The sequence below is a fragment of the Carya illinoinensis genome, chromosome 4 (assembly GCF_018687715.1).
Source record: "Carya illinoinensis cultivar Pawnee chromosome 4, C.illinoinensisPawnee_v1, whole genome shotgun sequence".
In the NCBI taxonomy this organism is placed as follows: Eukaryota; Viridiplantae; Streptophyta; class Magnoliopsida; order Fagales; family Juglandaceae; genus Carya; species Carya illinoinensis.
In genome coordinates, this window is record NC_056755.1 from 7,664,589 (window position 1) to 7,689,517 (window position 24,929).

The 24,929-nt window shown below is 36.1% G+C and overlaps 1 protein-coding gene across 1 annotated transcript; it reads right to left on the reverse strand.

Moving 5' to 3' along the window:
- Window positions 1-10,171: 10,171 nt before the first annotated feature.
- LOC122306207 lies at window positions 10,172-13,489 on the reverse strand. The gene is made up of 5 exons (XM_043118643.1): window positions 12,409-13,489; window positions 11,297-12,197; window positions 11,083-11,170; window positions 10,357-10,981; window positions 10,172-10,263 (listed from the first exon to the last, which is right to left on the reverse strand). The coding sequence occupies exons 1-5, from the start codon at window positions 13,487-13,489 to the stop codon at window positions 10,172-10,174; spliced, it is 2,787 nt and encodes a 928-aa protein (XP_042974577.1).
- Window positions 13,490-24,929: the final 11,440 nt, after the last annotated feature.

Genomic DNA, 24,929 nt, shown 5'->3' on the forward strand with positions numbered 1-24,929 from the left:
AGATTGAATCAGTCCAAGTCCCAGGTTAATTTTCATCTTAATTACGTGTGCATCCAAGCGTGTATGTAAGCAAGTACTACTGCCATAATTTTGAGGGGAAAAATTTCGTAAGTTGTTCGAATTTCAAGCGGAAGAGAAAATGTGAAACGTATAATTAAATGGTGTACTATATATCCAATAATATTATTTATTGATGTCCGTAATATTAAATAAATAACAAATACAGTAGAGTTCACTTCATATATATATGTCTCTCCTATTTGAAATCATTAAATTTTCATATATAGGTGGATTAATTCTTTTATTTCCTTTATTAATTAATATTTATCACAGTAGGTCAAATTAATCCACCGCCAATCAGTTAGAGCTAAATATCTTTAATTCTTCATACTTTTTATGTCAATGATGTTGAGAGAAAAATCGTATATTCTAATTTCTATATATGATCGATCATGCATGAAAGATCAAATCAATGAATTTAGAGAGACATTCATTCCCAGCAGCCAGCGTGTTGATTACTCCCGAGAAAATAAACGAAAGTTCTCATGATGTGTTTGTTTGAGACTTGATGTTTGATGGAAAACAAAGTATACCAGTTTATAATTTAGAATATCATGTCATAGCATTAATTGCTTGCCAAGAAAAAGAGGATACCCAGTCCCACATCGAGCACCAAAATTATTGATAAATCTTTGAATTGCATAGAAGTTTGATATGAAATGATTTTAGGAAAAGTATAGTTGCAAGCACAATTGTGTACTAATCTGTGCACCAATGTGATGTGATTGATCAAAAAGCAGATTTTATTGAAATTAGTGTTAATTTAAATTTTAAGTATGAATAAATCAGTGTTGGTACACAGATTAGTGCGCGACTGTACTTGTATGTAGCAAAACTCTAGACAAAAACCAAGCAGTTTCTGTTCATCTCTACCATAGGTTGTATTCAACATGTGAAGCAACAATAGTAGCACTGTGATGCCGAGAAAATGGTTTAACTTTTCCCCTCGTCACAGTTTTTGTGTGGATTCATGTGTTGTACACATTCTATATATCAACCATCAAGATTCAAGAATACTTAATTATTATTTTGGATAAAATTACACTACAACAAATTTCGGTTTTTTCCACAAGGCAATTTGGTGGCCATATCTGGGGGTTATGTGAGAAAAACAGCTTTTCCCACCAATTCCGTTCGTGACTCGTTGGTGGCATATAATTCATGAGCACTAACCTTTTCGCATGAATTCATTAAGTGGTGGGAAAAAATCACTTTTTGTCACGACAGCTCGGGGTGGAGAAACCTGTTTCCCTTCGTGGCAAATTAACTTGCTACCTAGTCCTTTGTGGTGAGAGGAACATCACTTGTCACCACAGCCGCAGTCCGAAAAACCTCTATAGCCATGAATTTCACCGTCACTCGTCTACTCGTATAAAAGTTTTAGCCACTCACTTCATCGTGAGTATAAGTCGTTTCGGATTAGGTGATATAGTGATAAATAATATTTACTTACCAGCGTCCTTGTCAAAAGAAGGAATTCTTCGAAAATCCTTCCATTGCAAATAAGTATTTTTCATGAAATGTATCATTGCTAATAAGTATTCCCCTCCATTTAAGATACTGGGTAAAGTTCTATAATCCATGAACTTGTGCCGTGACAAAAGTATAGTGCATCACTGCAGTTGTGGTGGCTTATCTTGTTATTTCCATGAGTAACATTAGTCGGAAAAACATGACAGTTACGTGGGAATTAAGAAATTTCCACCAATTGATGCCGTGAGAGTGTGGTGGCATATAATTCATGAACAATAACAGTTTATCACAAAAACTGCATTTGGTGGGTAAAAGTTATGTTTTTACCACGAAAAATATGATCGAAAATACAAATTGGAATCCATTTGTTACTCCATTTAGCACCAATCATTTATGGTGACAATAGGCTATATGGTCATAATTTTCCCTGGTGGCTATTAGTGAATTCGGATGGTTTCACTCGTGGATACAATTTCAATAGCCATCAGTCCAATAATTACGGTTGTCGCAGAAAATGGAATTTTGCCATGACAACCTTCGTGCTGTCTATCTTAATTGGGAGTCCATATAGCTCCTCTAATTTTTTCCCCACCATTCTATTTCCTGGGCAGTAGATTTTGTACCACGAAGCTAACCATGCAAATTAAATATATATTGGCACAACAAGTGTTTCCTTTATACACTGCAACCTTACCTTTGTTTCTTAACAATGATCATTGCAAAAAAGAATAGAATTCACAGTCATTGACACAAAGAATTATCATTTGACACTGGGTAAATCAGTGTAAAATCCATTCCAACAGTAGTGCATCCAAATATCTGCTCAATTTCAAAACCAATCACTAAAAACCCCACCAATCTGGACAACCCTAATTATAATTAATAACCTGTTAAGCAAAAATCATATCCATACCATAAAGAAGCAATAATCTACCAACATCCGTAGAAATAGCATTTAATAACCAAATCTGCCAACATATATATTAAACTGCTAATTACATTCCATGTAACGTACAACAAGGGAAAGACAGAATTCATGTTACATATAGCAGGTGATAACACAACTCTCTCCAGCAGCATCTATTGTGAACATGAAGAATGTCCATCTAGACAGCTTTTGTAGTGTGGGTATGATGTTGCTGACATCTTTCTCCACAACAATCTGAAATCCTGATGAACACAAAAACAGGTTGCTAAATGTTACCTTAACATTTAGCAAAAAGTTAAGTGTAAAACTAAGAGTATACTTCTTAATGAATGACATGGCATGGGGTGGGAATGTACTATACTAATTGTTGATAATACCCTTGGGTTTATTTTTAAATAATTATACTCTAGCCCTTATAGCATATACAGATTTATTAAGGTGATTAGCTGTATGAATGCAATTCGTGTGTGTATGGAAAATTAAATATTGGAGACTCAATTGGCACATACAAAAGACCATCATTCAATGAGCATGTACACCTACCATTAGAACTAAGCTATTGTGTTCCTGCATGCATATTCTACAAGTTGTCATAGCTATAGCAGGTCTGCCATTCACATGCTTGCAATACATTAATACATGCTTAAATATATCCGTTATTTAAGAACAGCCCAATTGCTATTCGGAATTGTTGTAGTGTTGCAAGAAAACAACCGACCCATATTTATACTGGAAACATCATCTTCCATAGCAATGGTAGATTACAGAGTATCTTGAATCTCCCATATGAAAGTATGGTTAGATACACATCATCACATGACCCACAATCTGTTGTAACAATTTACCCGTTCAACCAATATACATATGTCAAATATCCCCTCCTCTAATTTATGAGAGAGACTCATTTAAATGCACAATCCAATATTTAACTTAAAAAATTCATATGCTGAAAACTACGAAAACAAAATCATTTAAAGCTACATTATTTTCGCACTATCCATCAAGTGTTGGTCAATCAGCAATACCAGATATACATGCCACTTTATTATCCACACATAGATGATTACGGTAGTCCATTTTAAGTGGGTTTCATTATATATCCGACATAGTTAGATAAGAGAGGGTTTCCTTATCTTATCTAACTACTTAGGTGTGAATATTTAACTATAGCATATAAACTAACCCCTTGGGCTGTTAAATCACTATTCAAACAGATTACTGGGTGCTTTCGATGGATATTAGTGAGAAAATATCCATTAAGTGTGTAGAAATATAGAGTCCTAAACATACCCAAATTACAGCCCAGCTAATTACCTCCCGCTCTGAAAATGTATATCATCAGATGAGCAAACCCTGCATCTACTTTCCACGATGGACATTATGACTGAAAGCTGGACAGTACTCTTCTAACTTGCAATTTTGAAAACACTTAAATCAGCCTTCTGATTTGGAGTTTTTCTGTCAATTTAATCAAATCTGACCCAAGCATAAGATCATATCTTTACTATATGAGAGAGAGAGAACTTACCCTCTCATAACAACAACATAGCTACAACTCAAAAAGTAATACCCTTCAGCTTTATATTTCCTGCACTATTAATAGATATGCACCCTAACTATAATACTAAAGTACCAAAATATATATAATTAACTATAGTCTTTGGCCATTGGATTGTTACAAATGTTATAAACAACCCACAAAAAATAGAGTCCCACAAAATATTTCCAATGGCCGAAAATCCTGGATATCAAGTGAGATGCCTAAGCATCTCGCTGAGTCTCTCCATGAGACTCACTACCATAAAGTTGCTGATCAGTGCTCCTACAGCTCATTAAGACCTTCTCATGCTCAGAAAAATTCCTTCTCAACTCCGCAATATCGCCCATCATTGCATCGAGTTTGCTCTTATACATTTTCGCTTCACTTTTGTTCCGTTTATTCTCCTCCGATAGCCGGATAAATTCCCTACTGTTCTTTATTGAAGGAGAGGGGTCTGGAATCACCATGTGCCCTAAGCCTATTGCATAGCCAGGTCTGTTTCCCAAAACTTCTTTGAAGACCGTGTCAACAGCTTCTTCTACATCGTCTTCAGTATCCTTTTCAGCTAACCTTTCAATCATCAGATTCTGAAAATGTTATCAAAGGAAAATCAGGGGGTTGTTAAAGTTACTTTGAAACCTGTTAAAAGATATAAAATTAAATGTAACACTCTTACATAATTGTGTTCGGTCGCTGCATTGATCCATTTACCCTTCCGTGTTGACCAATGTGTTTCCTTGTAGAATTCTACCATATTAGAAGCTTTCTCCCTCTGAAACACACAAATAAGAGTAACTTTATTGTCTGATATACCCATAATCTGGAAGGTTTTATACCATATGCATATGACAAACCTTTTCCTCAAGTATCCGTATGAAGGATTTTCGGCCACCGGTGTGTTTGACCTTTAGTTTCTGCCTGTTTGAACTGTTCCTTCTGGATTTCTCCTGCATGGGAATCCAATTTATTAATGCCCCTTTATAAACCACATATGGATATATTATTTAACATGTGCGAGAAAAACAGGAATATGAAACCTAATTAAATGGGAGGTGCCTTCAGCTATGTTGCTACAATACTGAACAGAATTTTGCAGACCTTGTTATAAAGGTCTAAATAGAGCAGAAACTTAATGTCCATAAGAAATACCTTGAAAGCTACACTTGCCCACCGTTCACAGAGCTTTTCCCATACAGCTTTCTCCACCTTGTCCGTCCCACCACGTAGGGCCTCTTCATGTGAAGCATATTTTAAATACACTTTGTGTAATGCATAATGATATGTATTATACTTGGTTGTCTCTATTCCAATCTAGAACAAAATCTGCCTGCAATATCAAAGAAGCAAAACTGTTACATAAAGTAATACCAAACATGATCCAGCTTGTGGGTTGGATATGTACGAATGCAGCTTACGATGTTTAAAAAAAAAAACAGAGTCCTACCCTAACACGGTCAATCAATTCTTGCTTTTCATCATCAGGTACACAACTCCAACTGGCATGCCTCATGTCGGCATGTACTTTAATGATATCCGTTAGTCGCCCAGTGAATATTGCTGCATTCTCGCAAGATGGCCCTCTATGTCCATCTTGTATAACAAGTGGTATTTTCCCCACTTTTCTCATCCTTTCAAATAGAGTGCCCTTCGCTGGCCCTCTTCCCCTTTTCTTAGGGGGTGGATCTACATCAATACAAAAAATTGTTATAACTATTGTCTCATATATATATAGCTACCATTAGTATAGATTGCATTAGGCTACTATTTGATTGTGTATCAATCAAATAATACTTAGTAAATGCTATAGCTTGGATTATTGTACCGAATGACATACCTGTATTAGTGATTGAATCTCCAACCTGGTGTCCACCCAAAACCTCTATTGCACCCGCTGCTCCTACATCCTGAGTTGAATCATTTGAGTCCGGCTCATCCCGCAACACGGTGCTCGGAGGCAACGTGTCCCGTACTTGACTACTACATAGCTGAACTCTACCATGTCGGACTCGACCCCCCCGAAACTTTATACTTCTCACCATCCTTGGCTTTGCTATTGGGTGGATATCAATACTGTTTTTGCTGCACCCAACCAGGAACATATTTACAACATTAAGTACATATTTGCCAAACAAAACAGTATCGACATGTAAAATAATGATAAATAAGCCTCTAATTGTTATGTTTGCCACATTATAGTATTGATTTCCTATCATACTAACATGATATAGACAGGGGGGAAATATTTGGTTAGTTTTTGCTCCAACTTTTACCCTATACGACAAAGTTTGCCCTCTGTTTTTTATGTAAAAAACACTAAGTAGCAGGCCAGCTGGTTTCACAAAACAAGGCATGTAAGGCTCTTCTAAGTTAGTGGGGTAAGAGACTAACCATTCCCCATGTTACTTTAATATGTCTTCTTGAAGTCATAACTCTGTGATTGTCATTTTAACAAAATATACTAACTATCCTAGGGCTCAATTTTACCAAACTGAACCTGCCAAAATGTCTTTATCAATAAGAAGTCATTAACCACTTTTTTTACTTCTATTTTCATTATTCTACAATTTATAGCTAAATTGTAATACTAAGATGAAAGTATCATCTGTACCTACCCTATTACTGGTGCTAGTATTGAAGTGGTGTCCTGCTCTTCAACTGTGATGTGCACATAGGTGGATGCTATTATGTGTTAGAAAATCACAAAAAATTTATCTTTTACTCCACCCAGAAACTACATTGATATGTAAAAACAGGGAAAAACCTATTTCATCTGTTCTGTAAATTGTGTCAGGTAATACTCAATGTAGGGAACTAAACATGTCCATGTCTATAAAAATATAACTGAGTAGCGCTTACTTCAAGAAGAGAGTTCAATGCATGCTATGTAATGCATGATGTATTAAGGATGATCACTTTGGGTATCTGGTTTACCACAGCTACTACAATATTGCACAAAACACCCATTGTGTAGCACTGTTCGAAGTATGAAGCTGGTGTAAAAAACAGCATGGTTTTTTGAGAAATATAACATGCTTGTGATGTATAGTGCATGAACTTTTTGATGCAAACCGATATGTAATCAACATATGTTCTTAAATTTAACCTACCACAATTTAGTTTTTGCCTAAGAAGAAGAAAAATCTATGCTTTACATGAACAGGTTTTTGTAAAGTGATATTACACACTAAAAAAACAGAGAACTGTCGAGAATGTATAACCTTTTCATCATTCAGAAGGAGTTGCACAAATATAATTGTGTAGAGTAGCAATGTGTACCTGATTTTTCCTTCCACTTTGGCTTGCCTGGCAGATGTGAAGAGGATAGAGAAGCTGTGGGGTTGTGAATGGATATAAAGGAAATGGCCAGCAGCTCGGAAGGGAGTCTAGGTGAACCCGTGCGGTGAAGGAAAAGGTTGAGAAAAACTCTCAATTTTTTCTCAACTGGAAGTGTTGCTTTACGTGAACTGAGGAACCCAATATGTTATGTATGACTCTACTTCAAACCTCTCAGCTTGCTGTACGATGCCACCAACTCCCCTGCTGTCAATTCCTCATCAATCCACCCTGCAGTTCAGCTTTGCTGTGGACCACATCACTGGCGCCATTTCCCAGCCAAAAGGCATCATCACAATTAAAATATCCTGCCCTGAATTTTACAATTCTCCCGCTTTGTATTTTGACTTAAATTATCTATGTCCACCACTTTTCTAAGTTTCATATTTTGGGTTATTAATCTGTGTTGGATGCCTTGTAGAATGCTATTTACGTGCAGTTGCAAATATCCCTTACTTAAATTGCTATACAGATATTTCAATCTGTATAGTACATTTTGCACTTGTTATTGCACTGGACGCGAGATATGCATATTAGTGGAAACTATAAATTATTCCCTATAGGTAGGTTGGTGAGCAATAACTAATTATTGATTTATTCACCAATTCTAGGTAGGTTTGTTATAATTTATTCTGCAACTTTTTTATTAATTTTGCTTGCATTCTGATTTTATATTCACTGGAATTTGGTGGTTATTAATTAGGCATAAAAGCCTCTTCTAGAAATATTTGGATCTGGAAATACACCCTCGTTCCCCTCCACAATATATATGCTGACATTGCTATACATATAAATCAATTTCTATATCCTTACATACCATTAAATGAACTACTTTTGACGAAACACTAAATATTGCTTGTTAAAGGATATTTAGTGTTATAAAAAATATCTAGGGGATCAATAACTACTTAGCTCTTTACACCACTGCCCTATTATAGTTATATATTGCGGATGTACTTTGGGTTTAAATCAGGTTACATATTCCAATTGGAACCATGCCTGCGAGTCATGAGTGAATCTTGTGCCAGCATAATTGGTAGACATTTATTTTCTTTCCTGGCCACATTAATAATGCATACTTTGGGCAGAGTATCATAGTTAATAATCATCCACAAGCTAAGCTAGCTTGTGGATGATTATCTGAACCATGCTAAACCTTTATTATACTTAATTAATTCATTAATTGTCAATTTGCACCTAGTTAGGAACATAAGCTAGCTGGACTCTGTTTTAGACAATTCAATCATATAGAAACACTTTGCTTCTTCACTTAATGCAAATGTACTTTACTGGTTCATCTACTTTTAACTTGCACAACCACAGAAGAAATATTCTCGAAGGGAGACCCCTCAAAAAAATCAGACTACAATTGTTATCAATTTTATATTCTATTTTCTGGATTGTGCTAACTTAATGATCATGGCATCTCCATCACAAATTGAGGGCATGCCTACGAAAGGAATATAAAATTTCACTGATCTTCACTCAATATTCCATTTATGGTTGTATAACTACCGCAGCTCTTTACCTATGATTTCACACATGCCATATCATATAAGTCAATAGTAATACTTACCTATATGATATGGGCAATGTAACTTTATGCATTGGTTTCTACTTAACCCCTTAAGTAGGATTAATATTGTGTGAAACAGATTTTAAACCTCTGATTCATCCATATGGTTTTCATAAAGTGTTGTTCTTTACGTAAACGAATATTAATTAACTTGCATTCACCATGGTGTGTGAACCTGACTAACTCACAAACATCTTAGTACATAATATACCCTTGATGAGCATAACTAGCCGCATGTACGCCTATTATAATTAACTTTGCAGCAACTACCAAATGTTATTTCACCCCTTAAGTAGGATTAATATTTATATCACTCCCCCATTCGGATGCATTATACCCTATGTCATCCATGCAGCGTGCTTTTATGTCATCTTATATGGACACATCTTGTTCTACTTGCATTCAATTTTTCCATACTAAATCCACATGAGCCAGGACAACCACATTCAGTTATTAGTGGAACATAGAATTCAGTTGAGACAAATTACGCTTTAAGACTTAAATTGTTCCCATTTGAATATCAACCTAACATTCAACTGTAACCATGGCCTAGCAATTTGTACCATTTAAATCCCAACACACTATCACAAAATATACCAACTATCCTAGGGCATTTGATGTAGGTTCTCCAAGCATCACATTAGCTTTAATGTGCAATCCCCGAAATCTGCACAAAATATGTAATGACCATTTATGAGTAACTGAGCAACTTATATTTCTAAGTTAACAAAGATTATTAGTTACATTATCATGTATACATTGCCTTGTTATGTAAACCAAACTTCATACCCATGGAATACCAATTGAGCTCTACCTTATGTTTGTTAAACAGCAACCTTTCACAACCTAACCCAACCAATTTGGTTATCAATTTAATGGTCATGGGAAACCAATGACCACATGTTTTACTTAATTTGTTCAACTTTGGCCATTGGAACATTGTACGCTAACCACATAAAGAACATACCATATGCATTCGCATGCTTGCTTCCCATTGATCTTCTAGCAAAATGGAGTCGAAACCCTATGTCATTCATTGTCTGCGCATTACACACATACACGTAGTCAGCAAGTACGTTAGCTTAACTAATCACCTATAGTTTATTACTTACAACTACAGGTGAGCAACTATAAAAACAAAATGGAACCTATATTAGATTGCCTGTCTTGGTAAAACTACTAGACAGGCAATATTAGACGTACTCCTAAATTTTCTTTTCAACATCATCAAATAAACTCACTACAATCATGTCTTGGGTCACTAATCATCATCCTCCCTAGTCAGAGGATGGCTGGACTCGTTCTCCGAGTTGTCATCGTCACTTATGTCCTCCATTCCCATTTCATCGTCACCTGGGTCAGGATCATCATCGACATCATCGTCGATTGATTAGGCCGGGTCTGGACGCGAGATATTTGTTGTCTTAACTAGCAAATGCTCTTCACCGAGTTGGTTCAATGGATCGGGCATGGCTTCATCAACATCAAGAGTAGGGGGATAGTTGTCTAGATTATTACGATCGTCATCGCCTAAGTCATCCCATGATGACTCACCATCATCAAGCGCATCCTCAACAGGCGTCATTGCGCGAAGGTTGTAAACATTTCTACTTATTACCTTATGGACGACCTGCCAACTTCCACCCAAAATTGGATCGGACAAATAAAATACTTGACTTGCTTGGCACGCAAGGGCAAACGGCTCATCTTTATACCACTGCCTAGCAGTATTCACCAACGTTAAGTGGTCCCTAACCCATATCCCCCTTCTCGGGTCGCCAACATCATACCAACTGCATTGAAATAGATAAACCTTACGCCAACCCATGTAGCGTATTTCTATAATATCATGCAACACTCCGTAGAAGTCAACGGTGGATCCCCGATGCTCGCCATGCACTGCAACCCCGCTGTTTTGAGTGCGGCGATGCCTTTCATGCTCCATTGTATGGAATCGAACACCATTCATTATGCATCTAGCATAAGATGCGACCCATGGATCTGGACCACATGCTAATGCATATATGTCGTCGGATACCTCTGTTGGCCTAACTGCACGTAGCTCTCGAATCTACCAGACAAGAGGAAAGCGAAAGTGTAAATGATTACATATAATTATGGAATATCAACGTTAACTTAACTACATGCGACCAGATGGAAACAAACTCTTACCCGTGCCCTGAACCACGATGGAAATTGACTCTGGTGCCTACGATCGATGTTATCAGGGTTCTCTTCTTTCATCTTGTTATAGTGCTCCCTGTCAATACAAGTATTTTGTTAGAAGGTATCAACAATTGCTATTGATAACCTAAAGTATTGAATAGTAGGATGATGGACGTACTCAATGTATTGCTCTACCTCCACGTAATTATTAAGAACATACCATCGGGCCTTGACCATTAGTATGTCGGCTAATTTGTGGGAGTGCCCTGTCCCCAATGGTCTAACTTTCTGTGAGAAAACCGATAAACTTGCCCTATTCCCCTCCTCAGCAGAACTGTTAAGTACATCACTATTGCGTTCCTCTCTATTAAACTTAGTTTCTATATCATGGAGGTACATAGAGCAGAATGTAAGGCACTCGAGATGCACATATGCCTCAGCAATTGAGCCTTCAGGACGGGCTCTGTTGCGGACGTACCGCTTGAACTTTCCTAAGTACCTCTCAAAAGGATACATCCATCTGTATTGCACGGGTCCTGCAAATAGAGCCTCCTCTGACAAGTGAATAGAGAGGTGCACCATGATATCAGAAAAAGCTGGAGGGAATATCATTTCTAATTTGCAGAGAATCAAGGGAATATTAGCATGAAGACGATGCAACACTGGTAAGTTCAAAGTTCGGGAACATAATTCCTTGAAGAACCAAGACAACTCTAGTAAGGCTTGACGCACGTCGGCCCGTAAGAACCCACCAATAACAACCGGCAACAGTGCTTGCATAAATACGTGACAATCATGGCTCTTCATTCCACTGATCTTTCCCTCACGAACATTGACACACCGGGCAATATTCGATGCGAACCCATCAGGGAATTTAACTTTTGACAACCACTCACAAAAAGCCCTTCGCTCATTTAAATTTAACATGTAGCATCCAAGACCCATGGTTATAGACTCACCATTTTGTTGTAAATGCAATTCTTTCCTTATTCCAAGATTGGCCAAATCTTTACGTGCATTGGCAGAGTCCTTAGTTTTACCTTCAATATTCAACAATGTTCCAACAACGTTATCGCATATGTTTTTCTCTATATGCATGACGTCCAGATTATGTCTCAAACCTAAGGATAACCAGTAAGGAAGCTCAAAAAATATTGATTTTTTCATCCAATTAAGATGATTGGGAGTTCTTTTCCTTTTGGTAGAAGATTTACCAAACTGAAGATGGGACACTTGACTCAATTGTTGTAGCAATTGCTCTTCCTGGACCCTTGATAGGGGGAGATTGTGCTCTTCATGTCCATTAAAAGCATTTTTTTTTCCGTCTCCAACTGTGATCTGGGGCCAACCATCGTCGATGACCCAAATAGCAATGCTTGCGGCCATATACCAACCATTGTGAATTTGTGTCAGTCATGCAATGGGGGCATGCCATCTTGCCCTTTGTACTCCACCCAGAAAGATTGGCATATGCGGGGAAGTCATTGATTGTCCAGAGTAGCGTTGCATGCAACATAAAGTGTTGTTTGCTGTATGCATCATACGTACGAATACCCTCTTCCCATAACTCCTTCAACTCATCGAGTAGACGACGCAGAAAGACATCAATATCATTACCTGGTGACTTAGGGCCAGGTATTAGCAACGAGAGCATAGTGTATGGTTCTTTCATGCATAGCCAGGGGGGCAAGTTGTACGGCACAAGCAGTACTGGCCAAATGCTATACGGTCTACTCATGTTGTTGAATGGGTTAAACCCATCACTGGCCAAACCAAGTCTAACATTGCGAGGATCTGTGGAAAATGGCATATGTTTCTTATCAAAGTCCTTCCAAGCCTTCGAATCTGATAGGTGTCGCATGCACGTCGGATCATCAATATGTCCATCTACATGCCATCTCATGTCTTGGGCTGTCTTCTTTGACATATATAGCCTCTGCAAGCGCAGCTTAAGGGGAAAATGTCGGAGTACTTTTTGTGGTATCCTTCGGCCCTGAATTGTGCTCTGCTCCCACCTAGATGCTCCACATTTAGGGCAATCATTGTACGATGCATTTTCCTTCCAAAAAGAGGTACAATCATTTGGGCAGACATGAATCTTTTCGTAACTAAAGCCTAATCCCCGCTCCAAGCGACGGGCATCATTATATGAATCAGGGAATAGAGCATCAGGAAATGCCTCTTGCAAGAGCTTTAGGACCATATCAAAAGATTTCACGGTCCACCCACCTATGCTCTTGATGTGAAGCAGCTTAACGATGAATGATAGCTTTGAGAACTTAGTACCTGAAGGATAAAGTGGACGTCGTGCATCAGCTACCAAGTCCTCGAAATTAGAGTTCACAGGAGGATTAGAGGTGGAGGGTTGATCGCCACCATAAGATTCACCGTCAGCTCTGATATGATGATCCATATACGACCCATGATGGATGTCATCTAAAAGCTCATCGAGATCATCAATATAATCACTATGAGCCAATGGATCATCTTCTTCTTCTTCCGAAAAAGTTGAATTCCGGAATGGATCATCTTCTCCATGGAATATCCATGGAGTATAAGTTGGATCAATCCCTCTAAAGAATAAATGATCTTCAACTGTACGAATGGAGTGGAAAGCTCTATTCTGACATCTTCTACATGGACACCTAATCTGATCAGTATTAGCAGTGTGGGAAATGGCCATAGCGACGAATTGTCTAACCCCTTCAGCATACTCACTGGAATGCAATCTATCTTCAATATGCATCCAAGACTTATCCATAGTATGAAGCTGACCAAATGGAAGCAAACATCATATTAGGATATGGGCAATTGTTACTAAGTATTTCAGAATGATTTATAGCTATGAAACTGTCAATAGCTGTTAAAAATCTTGGAGACCTACAAGTATTTTCACCTTGGGGACTTCAAACTAAATATCCAACAATTAAACCTCAAAATCATCCAATACTATGATGTATAAGGTCAAAGATCACATACATGAAAGTATATTGTGCTCCTATGGTTGTTGCGTGTAGTTAATTAATGGGAACATGCGGCATCCTCAATATTTAAGTCAGAAGGCGGTTAATAGCTGCACATTAGTGTGGTGTGTGGCCATCATGAAGAGATTGACAATGTAATGATCATGCCAATTACAAGCTGGTCCCACAAGATTGTTGTTTAGGGCGAGGTTGCGGATACAGAGATAGTTATTTCAAAAAATCCATTGTGATTAACTATATGCTTGGGACCAAATGCATGTGGTTATCCAATGTGTAGTCCATATGCTATTAATCTGAGTTGGGTATCTTTCCCAAAGGATTAGAAGCTAGCATCAGAATTGGAGTGTCCTGCCCTCTAACTTAGTAATGATTTTGGTTACACCTTAAATTAAATTTAAGGTGATTAGACGCAAACTAGGTGGATCCATATGGAAGGTTTACATATGGATAACGGCAAATATATTTTTTTAGCTGAACATGTATATAGATTATCTGTGCTGCAGTTTTTTTTCCTCGGATATAGTTGTTGGGATCATTGTTAAAGTTTTACATATGGAAGGTTTACATATGGAAGGTTTACATATGGGAAAATAGTATATGATGAATAAGAAATATTACAAAGTCATAATATTACAAAACAATATAGACAAGGAATTAATAAGATGATGTATAACTCAAGGGTAAAAGTCAGTATGTGGGAAAAAAAAATGAAAAAATAACTACGAAAAAAAACTAATTCCTTCGGCTTCGGGTGATGTATAAAAACAGGATAGGATAGAGAAACTGAAAATGGCCCGCACCAATCATGAATCCATTAAAGATTAACCAGTTTATCCGCAGAGTGAATATCAATATGAGTGATGAACCACATAATAAACTGTGAAATAAGGGATTGAATTCACCGTCCAGCAAAATCATTGGTATTGAAATTTAAACACACTACATTTACATCCTTACGTCTATGTTGAGAATTAAAATCATTTGAAGTCAAGAGAATCAAAAATCTGAATTAAATTGTTTGTGACACACAGCCTCTGCATAAATTTGACAGGAAAATCTAAATTCATGTATTGCTCAGGTGGGGATAATAGACCCAAGAAGATCAGACTTGATCAAGATAATCAACATTACTATATTAGGACATGACATGAGACACTAAGTAGGAGAGGATATCTAGTGTGGACAGCCCGTTGACCTTGGGGGGAATCAACCTAAAGGGGTGAAACCGAAACCAATGTTTTTGCCCTCTGTTTTTTCGTGGGTAATTAACTATATAGGTAGAGGAGTGGGTTTATGTGTGTGTGTGTTGGTTGGATTACCATTCCCCAATTATAGATTAGGTAGCAGGTTCAAATTATGCTAAGCATAGAGTGTAAAAATCAAAATGGTTTAGGGTAATGCAGAAATGATCCAGCACGTTAATGCAACCATGCTAAACATGTTTCAGGGGTTATGTAGAGTAATGAATCTCCCCACATACATGAGATATGAGGGGAGAAAAAGCTCTTATTATATTATAAGAGCTATGTTAATCTGGGCCAGTCCTAATAACCCTAACCTTTTGAAGAAGAAAGTTGTGTATGAAAGTATCGTTAATGTAAATTTTCTTAAAGGGAGTACCTTCCAATACAGGGTTGAGAAGTCGGTTGCAGAATGAAGGAATGAAAACAAGAAGGGTAATCTTCCATATCAACCACATGCTTTACTAATCCCTTATTGAAGAGTTCATACCCTAGTGTATGAGCAGCCCCATTAGAATATATATTCTTAGCTGACTTAACATACCAACATACAAAAGAATCCATTTGTTGTTTCACCTAAACACAAATCAACCCTGCACTATTAAGCTAACCAATTATAGTGACCAACAATAATCAGAACTTGTGAGGGACTGCTAGTATCAGAAAAATTGTCTCATACCAAGTTGAGAAAAAATGAAAATACCATTTAAAGCAAACCCCACTACAAGATGTTAAAGTGGATCATTGCAGCAAATCCCACTATAATTGTGATTATAGTGGAGATGTGAGTCTAGAAAAGCAAAGCACATCAACTCAATGTGAATTACGGCACATTGAGCTACTTACAATAAGGGCTATCTTTGCTCCAAAGAACCAGCCTTAGAAGATTGCCCATCTAATAAATTCTAAGATCTCAGCTAATGATTCATAGAATTTAGGAGTTAAAGAAGCCAACCATAATAATGGTAAAGTGAAAATTGACCATGGTGCATTGGGAATACTAGTTGGGATATCATTTGAACTGATTTCAGCTTTACTACATCATGAGAACAAACACTAAAAAACAATTCCACCTTCCAATCAATAGAGTATGGGTTAAAGGAAATTTAACCACGAGTTTGGACAACCCTAATTACCATTATAACAGCATGGACAACATTTCTGTTAAGGGTATGATGCAACCATACACAATATAGGCCCCTAGCCAGAATACCTATAATCTGCATTCCCACGTACACTAAGCTATTGTGAGTAGCTGGGCATGTATGCATGCATGTCTGATAGACAAAAAAATCATGTGTGGATTCAGACAATAAGTGTGCGAAGAACCAAATAGTACTAGCTTATCATGAGCCAACTGGTTAGATACAATCACAAGTGAGTATGTGACACCCTAACAAACCTTTATGTTTTCAGACCATAGGTACTTATACTCAAAAAATTTACCCAAGGAGATTGTGTATAATTGAGAAACAAAAGATCTCAAGGCAAATATAAAGGTTTGGGGTTGCTCACGAAACGTCAACATCTTACCTAATAATATTCTCCACAACAATCATGTTCTCTGTTCGTATGCTTTTTCATTACAAAGAATGTCCAAAAAAACATAAAAACTTTCGGTTATTCATTGAAGGAGAAAATGATGATGGGTTATCATTTGTGCAATACTGTTTACAAATTCCATACAAACTAATTAGCATGCTGAATTAATGGCATTTTAAGCAACTAATTTCATTTATTATAAATCTAAATGTTAAATCTAATACAGGGGTATTTTCAGAACAGAGGGTTGTTCTACCATTTCGTTAAAACTAAAAAACAACCAAAATCTGATTGTTATCCTTCAGCTTTTTTTCCTGTCTAAATAGCGGGCATATGCAGATAATATAACTCCAGAAATCTAGATTCAGTCAAGCAATTACCACTCAAATCTGTTGTGACAACCATATCATAATATTTTCCCTCAAATCGTATACAATCATACAACCGATAGATAGAGAACACGGAGGGAGAAGAGAGAGAGACTTACTGTGTATATCAATTGAGAGAGAGAGGGGACGCACCCACTGATTTCCGGCTAAAGAGAGGGTTCTGGAGTCTAGGGCATGAACACGGATTTAATAGGCACCAATCGGTGAGGTTGCGTTGGTGGGGCGGATCCTATACTCCCTGCGAATTCGCCGCCGTCTATAGGGAGAGGGCCATGGTGATTATCGCGAGGTAGGGCATGGGGGGATGGTTGGGGAAGAAAGGAAAGGGCGTGCGGGGAAAACAAAGAAAGGGGAAAGGGAAGATGGGTCTCGCGGGGTAACGTGGGGATTATGCCTGGTTTCTATTATTTTTCTATCAATACCGGCCACTTTCAGTCGTCGCAAAAAGCATACATCATCGTGGCAAATAAACAACTACCGACGGATACAATAATGTGAGACCTCATAACCTTTTGTGATTAAGTCCTTATCATGGCAAAAGAAAAAAATTCTACGTTAAAGGATATAACCCATGAGGACCAAGTTTTTATTTTAGTTTTTTTCCCTACTAATGCTAGTGGTGGCAAAAAATATATTTGTTAGTGATAAAAATTCCTTTTCCCACTAAATTATTCTCACCGAACTAAACTCATGGTAAAAAGTATGTTTCCTTTCCACGACTAGTTTTGGAGAGAATTAGTGGATGTTTGTCACCCTCTTGTGTCATGGAGAAAGAATGAGTTTTGCTACATACAATCTAACCAAACCTTTGTCTCCATATTTGGCCCAAGGGGTTTCCAAGTTTTAAATTGGAGTGTATTTTTTTGCTTTCCTCGCAACTTCACCCTGGAAAAAAAAAGGCAGTGCGTGTCCCACGTATTACTCTTTCAGCCAAGTCGTGCTTGATGGCAAAAATTTCCACAAGGAATCCTCAAAGACGTTTCAATATTAGACTTCGCCCACTTTCTTTCTTTCTTTCTTCCTTCTTTTTTCTTTAGTCACTCTCAAGCTTCAACTAAGTTACTAACATCCAACTACCATTAGACTTGGCCTAATGGTAGCTTTCGTTACTATCATTAAGAAATTTATAAGTTCCATCTACTGAAGAAATATTATGAAACTTACCCCTTTATAAATATACTTTTATCGTACCTATAATTTATGCTTAGCATCATGTTTAACCCATGCAATTTATATAAAATTTTTAAATAAAGAGAATTATTAGTACTACTGGTCTGGAGATTTCATATTCGAACAATATCTCAAAAAAATGCCAAGAGATAACAAGTCCATCAAAACATTATTTGAGTGGATTAATTATTTCTTTCATTTATTAATTAATTGTCGCAATAAGTCAAATTAATCCACAACCAATTGTGACACAATCAACATTAAAAAATTATATTATAATAATGTTTTATTTAATTTTTAAAAATACATCTCGTCTGTAACCAAATGGGGTCACAATGAATGTTAGAGTAAAATATATTGCTAGACTTTGTCAAGGATATTATAATTGAGAGAAAGATAGTATATTTAGGGGTGTAAAAAAAAACCGGAAAACCAGCCCGGACCAAACTGGACCGGACCGGTTGTGCCGGTTTTGGAACGGTTCGGTCCGGAACCGATTTTCATAAATGAAAAACCGGCCGGAACCGGTCCGGTTTCGGTTTCGGTTAGTTTTGGACCGAACCGGTACTATTTATATATTATAATTTTTAATCACATAAAAAATAATCACATATATACTAATACTAATATTTTAATATAGATTATAGTTATAGTCATACTAATATAGTTATACTAAATCATCAAAACTAACACTAACATATAGCTATACTAATAGTCTAATATTAATACTATTATATTGTCTAATATATTATATAGCTATAACTAATACTAATATATATATACTAATACTAATCGTCTAATATAGGATTATAGCAGATTTTTTTTTTACACTAAATTTCTTATTTTAGTTTTTGTTTTATAGCAGTTTTTTATATAGCGAATTTTGTTTATATAACAGATTTTTTTTATAAAGCAGATTTTTTATATCAGAATTTTTTACATAGCAGATTTTTTTTTTGCAAAGCAGATTTTTGTAAATGGTAAACAGAACTTTTTAAATCAGTTTTTTCTTTTAAACAGAATTTTTATAAAAAAATTTGTATTTTATTAAAACCGGAAAACCGGACCAAACCGGACCGGAAACCGGTAAAACCAGAATACCGGTTTAGGAGGAAAATTGGTGCGTAATCGGTTTTGAAAAATACAAAACCGGTGCCTACCGGTTCGGTCCTAGATTTTGTACAAAACCGGACCGAACCGGACCGGTTACACCCCTAAATATATTCTATGATCGGCCATGAAAACACATAATAGACTAATCTGTTTTGACTTTGTCAAAGAGGAAAATAGTACTGCATTCAATAATGATCTACCACGGAAAAAATAAATAAAAAGATACTTAATTATTTGATAATTAATCAATAAACCCCTATCAAACATGTTTTTAAAAAAATTAATAATCAGACTTTTATTCCAAGAAAAGGACATTGAAACAAATCATGACGTCATATGAATCAGTTGAATTTTTCTTCACTTCAATCAAATATATTCAAAGACTTTGAAATTTAGACAATGAAACATGATATCATAAACTAAAGTTTATTTATTTAATTAATTTTCTAATATTTGCACATCTCAATGATATTTGTCGTGTTAAATTATAATATATATCCCCGTAAGAAGTGGATCATGAATTTAGAGAATTATTAATTCCCAACGTACGTGTTGCTCATTACAAGGAATTCGGTCTTTTCCATTGCTACAAAATTGCCGCTATAAGCCTAAATTTCGCTGCAAATAATTTATTCTAACGATATCATTTTCATTGCGGGTTGGTTGCCAAAAACCGATTGCCTCATTTCAAATCGTTTGAAATAAACTTATTTCCAGCGAGTTGAAATCGCCGAAGATAGTGAATACAAAAGCCATAGTTGGGAAAGCTTATTTCCGGTTAATCTACTTTGCCGCAAACGATTCTCAAAAATAGTTGGGACTGCTCATTTCATAGTCTTTTACAAAATTAAAAAATAAATAAATAATTAATTATGGAAATTGTATGGCTGTCATAGCCATAAAATCTTGATTATAAACATTCCTATATTATTGATCTCTTCTGATAAGCAATATTACTAAATTATACCAAATAACATTATTTTGTGCTAAATAAGAAGTCGATAACTATTTCAAAGTAAGAACCATGTGAACATTCATTCATAAACTGTTTAAAATCCTTGATCAGTTTTCCAGGAATTGATCAAGGATTTTTAACTATTACATTTCAAATCCCAGAACCTTACAAATTTAAATCTCAGGTCTTAGCAAATTCTAAATGTAATACAATATTAACATCATCAACTGAATCAAAAATTGTCCATAACACTTATAGGCAGCAAAATCCACTGGCTTGGCAGGGCTGGGTGAGATAGGATCAAGTCATTTCACACGCACGGCAGTGGTCCACTTCACAGTTTATCTAACTACCATGAAATTGTTCATGTTTAATTGTATCTCAACAAAAAACTGCCCAATAAAACAGAGTCATCTCTAATATGCATCCAAGTTCAATATCCCCGAACCTTCATCCAGTACAACACATCCTCACACGTACATTTTGGTCCAGCCATGCATCAACCAAAAGGCAGCAACCAATATACACTTGGTAGCTTGATAAACATCCACCTAGTAGGATGTGTGCTCATGAGTTAGCGCAAAACACCTGACGACATTAGACTCCAAACTATTATTGCCCTTTGTGAATCCTTTATATACCAGTCCTATGGAATAAACATACGACCATACACCTTATAGTATAACTAACACACTGCCATGGACTTGTACTAAAGAGAAAAAGGGAAAACCCATTCAACATACACATGAATTATGTAGCATCACAAATATCAGCATTTCAACCCATAATGACCTAGAGCCAACTTAAACCTTATCTAAACGTACATGTAGTTTTCATCTTTTAATTTAGCTACACGTACATCAAAATCAAAAACCAAATCTCATTCTCTGTCACCCATACTTACCCCTATATAATAGAAATTTTAATGATCATGCAATAGCTAAAAGTCCAAAAATAAGCAAACATCAAATGAACTTTGGAGCAAGGACTAAAGGAAAATAGGGTGCACTTTTTAATTACTAAACTGAAAAAACTTATAACTACTTGTGTAAGCTAAAACCAGAACCTTGTCTCGAGGCCCATCCCGAAGTGCATTGTCCTGTGTCCAGCAAGTGCCTATTCTTGAGGTTTTGCCACATAAACACTATTTGGCTACTTCAACTTATAAGGTGGATACCAAACATCAACACAATGAGTGTTCGTAAATAAGAGGTGCAGATATTTCTAATCAAAGACATTAAGTCTTTGCATTATAATCTTTACTTACAAGGCACGTAATCCGACCTCAGCTTCTAGTTTGCAATATATGTTACCAATGTTTACTGTGATCATGCAATTTTCAGACAACTCCAAACACCCACAAAATTATTTAGTGATCAAGTAACCCCATTGATAGACAACCACACACAACCACATACTATATAGTATAACTACTTAATGCACTGCTTTAAACATCTTGAACATCCTGTTTCATCCCCCAAAAAAGTTACCCTGCCCAAAAACACCCTGCTAGCCTATAATTCAAAAAACACCGCAAAATATTTAGTTCCTTAACATACACCCTTTTCAGTCTCCCTAAGTCTCTCTAAGAGACTCTCCCTATGACTGCATTCCTGACATTATACTACACCCACTTTTTGTGAATACTCATTCTCACTTGTTTGGAGGTGGTTAATGATTACTTTCATTGTAGGTTCCACCAGGTTGTAAGACTAATTGGTAGTTTAATTACCTTCACTGTAGGTTCCACCAATTTGGAGACCACCAAAAAAGTGTCTTGGCATTTTAACCACTATAGAGTGGCAACACAAATTTAAGCAGGGATGAGAACAAAATTGGGAAGCTGAATGTCAGTAATGACTTTAAAATTTTATCTGGCTATTCATTGAACTGATCGTACACAAGATGGTCAACTGATGTAGATCTGACCTATTCATCCAAAAGATACAAGCAACTATCTCTCACCACCAACCCCTCCCCCTCTAAAAAAACCCAAGAAACCATGATAGAAATCCAGTGTGGGTAAATTTACTCTCCAGAAAAAGAAAAACAAAACAATAATAGCACATAGACAAAATCCACTTCCACAAAAGTTTTTTCTCAATCGTGTCTCCAAAATTTTACGTAATAAAACCGTTGTAGAATATGTACGAGTGAAAAGAATAAGATCTAAAATATAAAACCTGCATGAAAAGAAAAAAAAAAGTATGAAAATTGATGAGTACAATATAATTTAAGCAATTAGTTATTTCTCAGTGAACATTTTCAATGTTAAAACCCTGCAGTTGCACACCTACATAACACAAGAAAACTGTCAGGTGGCATAATTTTTGTTTTCTTTTAAATAGACCATTCACTACTCTTTAATATAATTGGGTGTGATGAGGAGTCATTGCACTGCACCCCAATGAGTCATTGAGTTTGACAGTTTACAAGGCCAGAGGCTGAGAGGAAAAGTGTACGTGCACTGTACACGATCAAGCCCAAAGAACTTTTAAAATAAAAAGATCGATGGCTTGCAAAAGTTTAACCCAAAGTACGTACTACACGACCCTACTAAAGCCTGAACGAATAATTATATCAACCTTATATAATCACCAGTTGAAAAAGTCTTCGCTTTGTAAACATAAGCTATTGGCCGGGTGACTTCTAAAACAATCAAGGGTGTCAAAGTAATCTTCCATTTGAGTTTTTGTCCTACTTTGAGCTTTTTTGTGATGATTTCAAGCAGGAGAGAAAAGCACATGAATCTTTGTCGTGGGAGAGATCAGCCAATTCTTGTTTAGATAATTTGAATTAATTTATAAATTGTAATATTTCGTAGATCTCATTAAAATATGTTTGAATTTAAATAGGTGGAGATATGTGTATTTAAATGTATAAAGTAAATTAAGATGAATTTAAATTTTTTATGAGAAGTTGAAAAGTAATAGATTCATCAATGATATTAAGTTGAGATGATCTCAACAACCAAACACACCTTAAATTTCTTCAAAAAAATTTGTAAACCATCTTTGAGTCTATTTATTTGAGTTGATATGATCTCAACAAGCAAACACACCCTTAATTGTATTGCAATGTCGTATATTTACATCAAAATGAGCTCTCTATTTATTGAAGAACCGATTGAGATAGATATAAGAGACTCAGAATAGATGAACTAGTATTTCTAATAGCGTGGAACTTCTGGTTTGAGTTTGAACTTTGAAGAGTATGCTTGCTTTGTTGCTAGTATAAAGGACATAAAAAAGGGTTCCATTTTTTTGCTTTACTATTAATTCTGAAACTATAGTGTGGAAAACCAGAAGCAAGTGAAGAGCTCCTTAGAGGAGGTGAGACCATAAAATGTATATGTTTGCATGCCTCATTCCACCATAAGATATATATCATATATATACAATCCATGTTCAGTGATACATTCATGGCTGGCATTAACTTCAAGATATATTCAACCAAAAGACTAAATTATGTAGTCCACAAGATGAGATTGCTCAAATACTGGCCCTAATATTTAAGACGATAATAATGGTTCAGCGTCTAAAGATGAGGATATGCCACTGTCCGAACATACCTGCAATTGTTTATGTAGAAACATCATATTGATCGAACATTTCATTCTTGAGTACGACCTCTTCAAAGTTTTGGTGAAGGTTAGAGGCTTTTCGTGAGATTTGCAGTACAGCCTCCAACTCTTTTGTGACCTCTTTCATTCTAAGTCGTTTCTTTCAATTCAAGTTCAAGCACCTTTTCACAAGATTGGTGACTGCAGTAATCTCTTCTTTCTTAGCTTCCTTCAAAACTCAATTATCAAGAATATCATACAAATGTTTTTCGTCCATTGAATTAATGAAATAAGTGGCTAAACGTTTGGTTTCTAGCAACCGTTTAGAAGAAATCGCTTTTTCTCCTGCTAATAGCTCAGCTAGGACAACACCAAAGCTATATATAAACATCACTTTTTCTGTATATTGACTTGATTGGAAATACTTGGGTCCAAATATCCAAAAGTTCCATGTACTAGTGTGGTCAAGTGAGTTTGATTAATAGCAACAGATCTTGAAGTTCCAAAATCGGCCACTTTTGCTATAAACTTCTCATCTGAGGGTATGTATGTAGTCTTAATGTCTTGGTGGTAAACAGGTGAGGAAGCTGATCTTCAGTGTAAGTGTTACGTGATCTTAGTTTTCTATATTTGATAGAATCCTTGATTGTAGCTCTTTACTTGTATATGCTGTAAAAAGGCTGGATGTACAACTAAAACAAATCAATGAGAAATTATTCTTCCTCATTCGGTTATCAAACTTATTAGTAAGTAAAAGAGAGTAACTTTTGTCACAATTTGTAAACGCATACCCCATGTTGGTGGAAACTCCTCATTTTGATAATTAAGATATTGAGTAAGAGTTCCATTGGGAACAAATTCATAAACTAGCATAGGAACTTCTATTTCCAAACAATA

Coding starts and splice junctions, on each gene's coding strand:
- LOC122306207 (XM_043118643.1), bottom strand. CDS start 13,489: ATGGATCATCATATCAGAGCTGACGGTGAATCTTATGGTGGCGATCAA. Junction 11,171..11,296: donor CTAATGGTCAAGGCCCGATG/GTATGTTCTTAA, acceptor TTGTATTGACAG/GGAGCACTATAACAAGATGA. Junction 10,982..11,082: donor CATCGTGGTTCAGGGCACGG/GTAAGAGTTTGT, acceptor CTTGTCTGGTAG/ATTCGAGAGCTACGTGCAGT.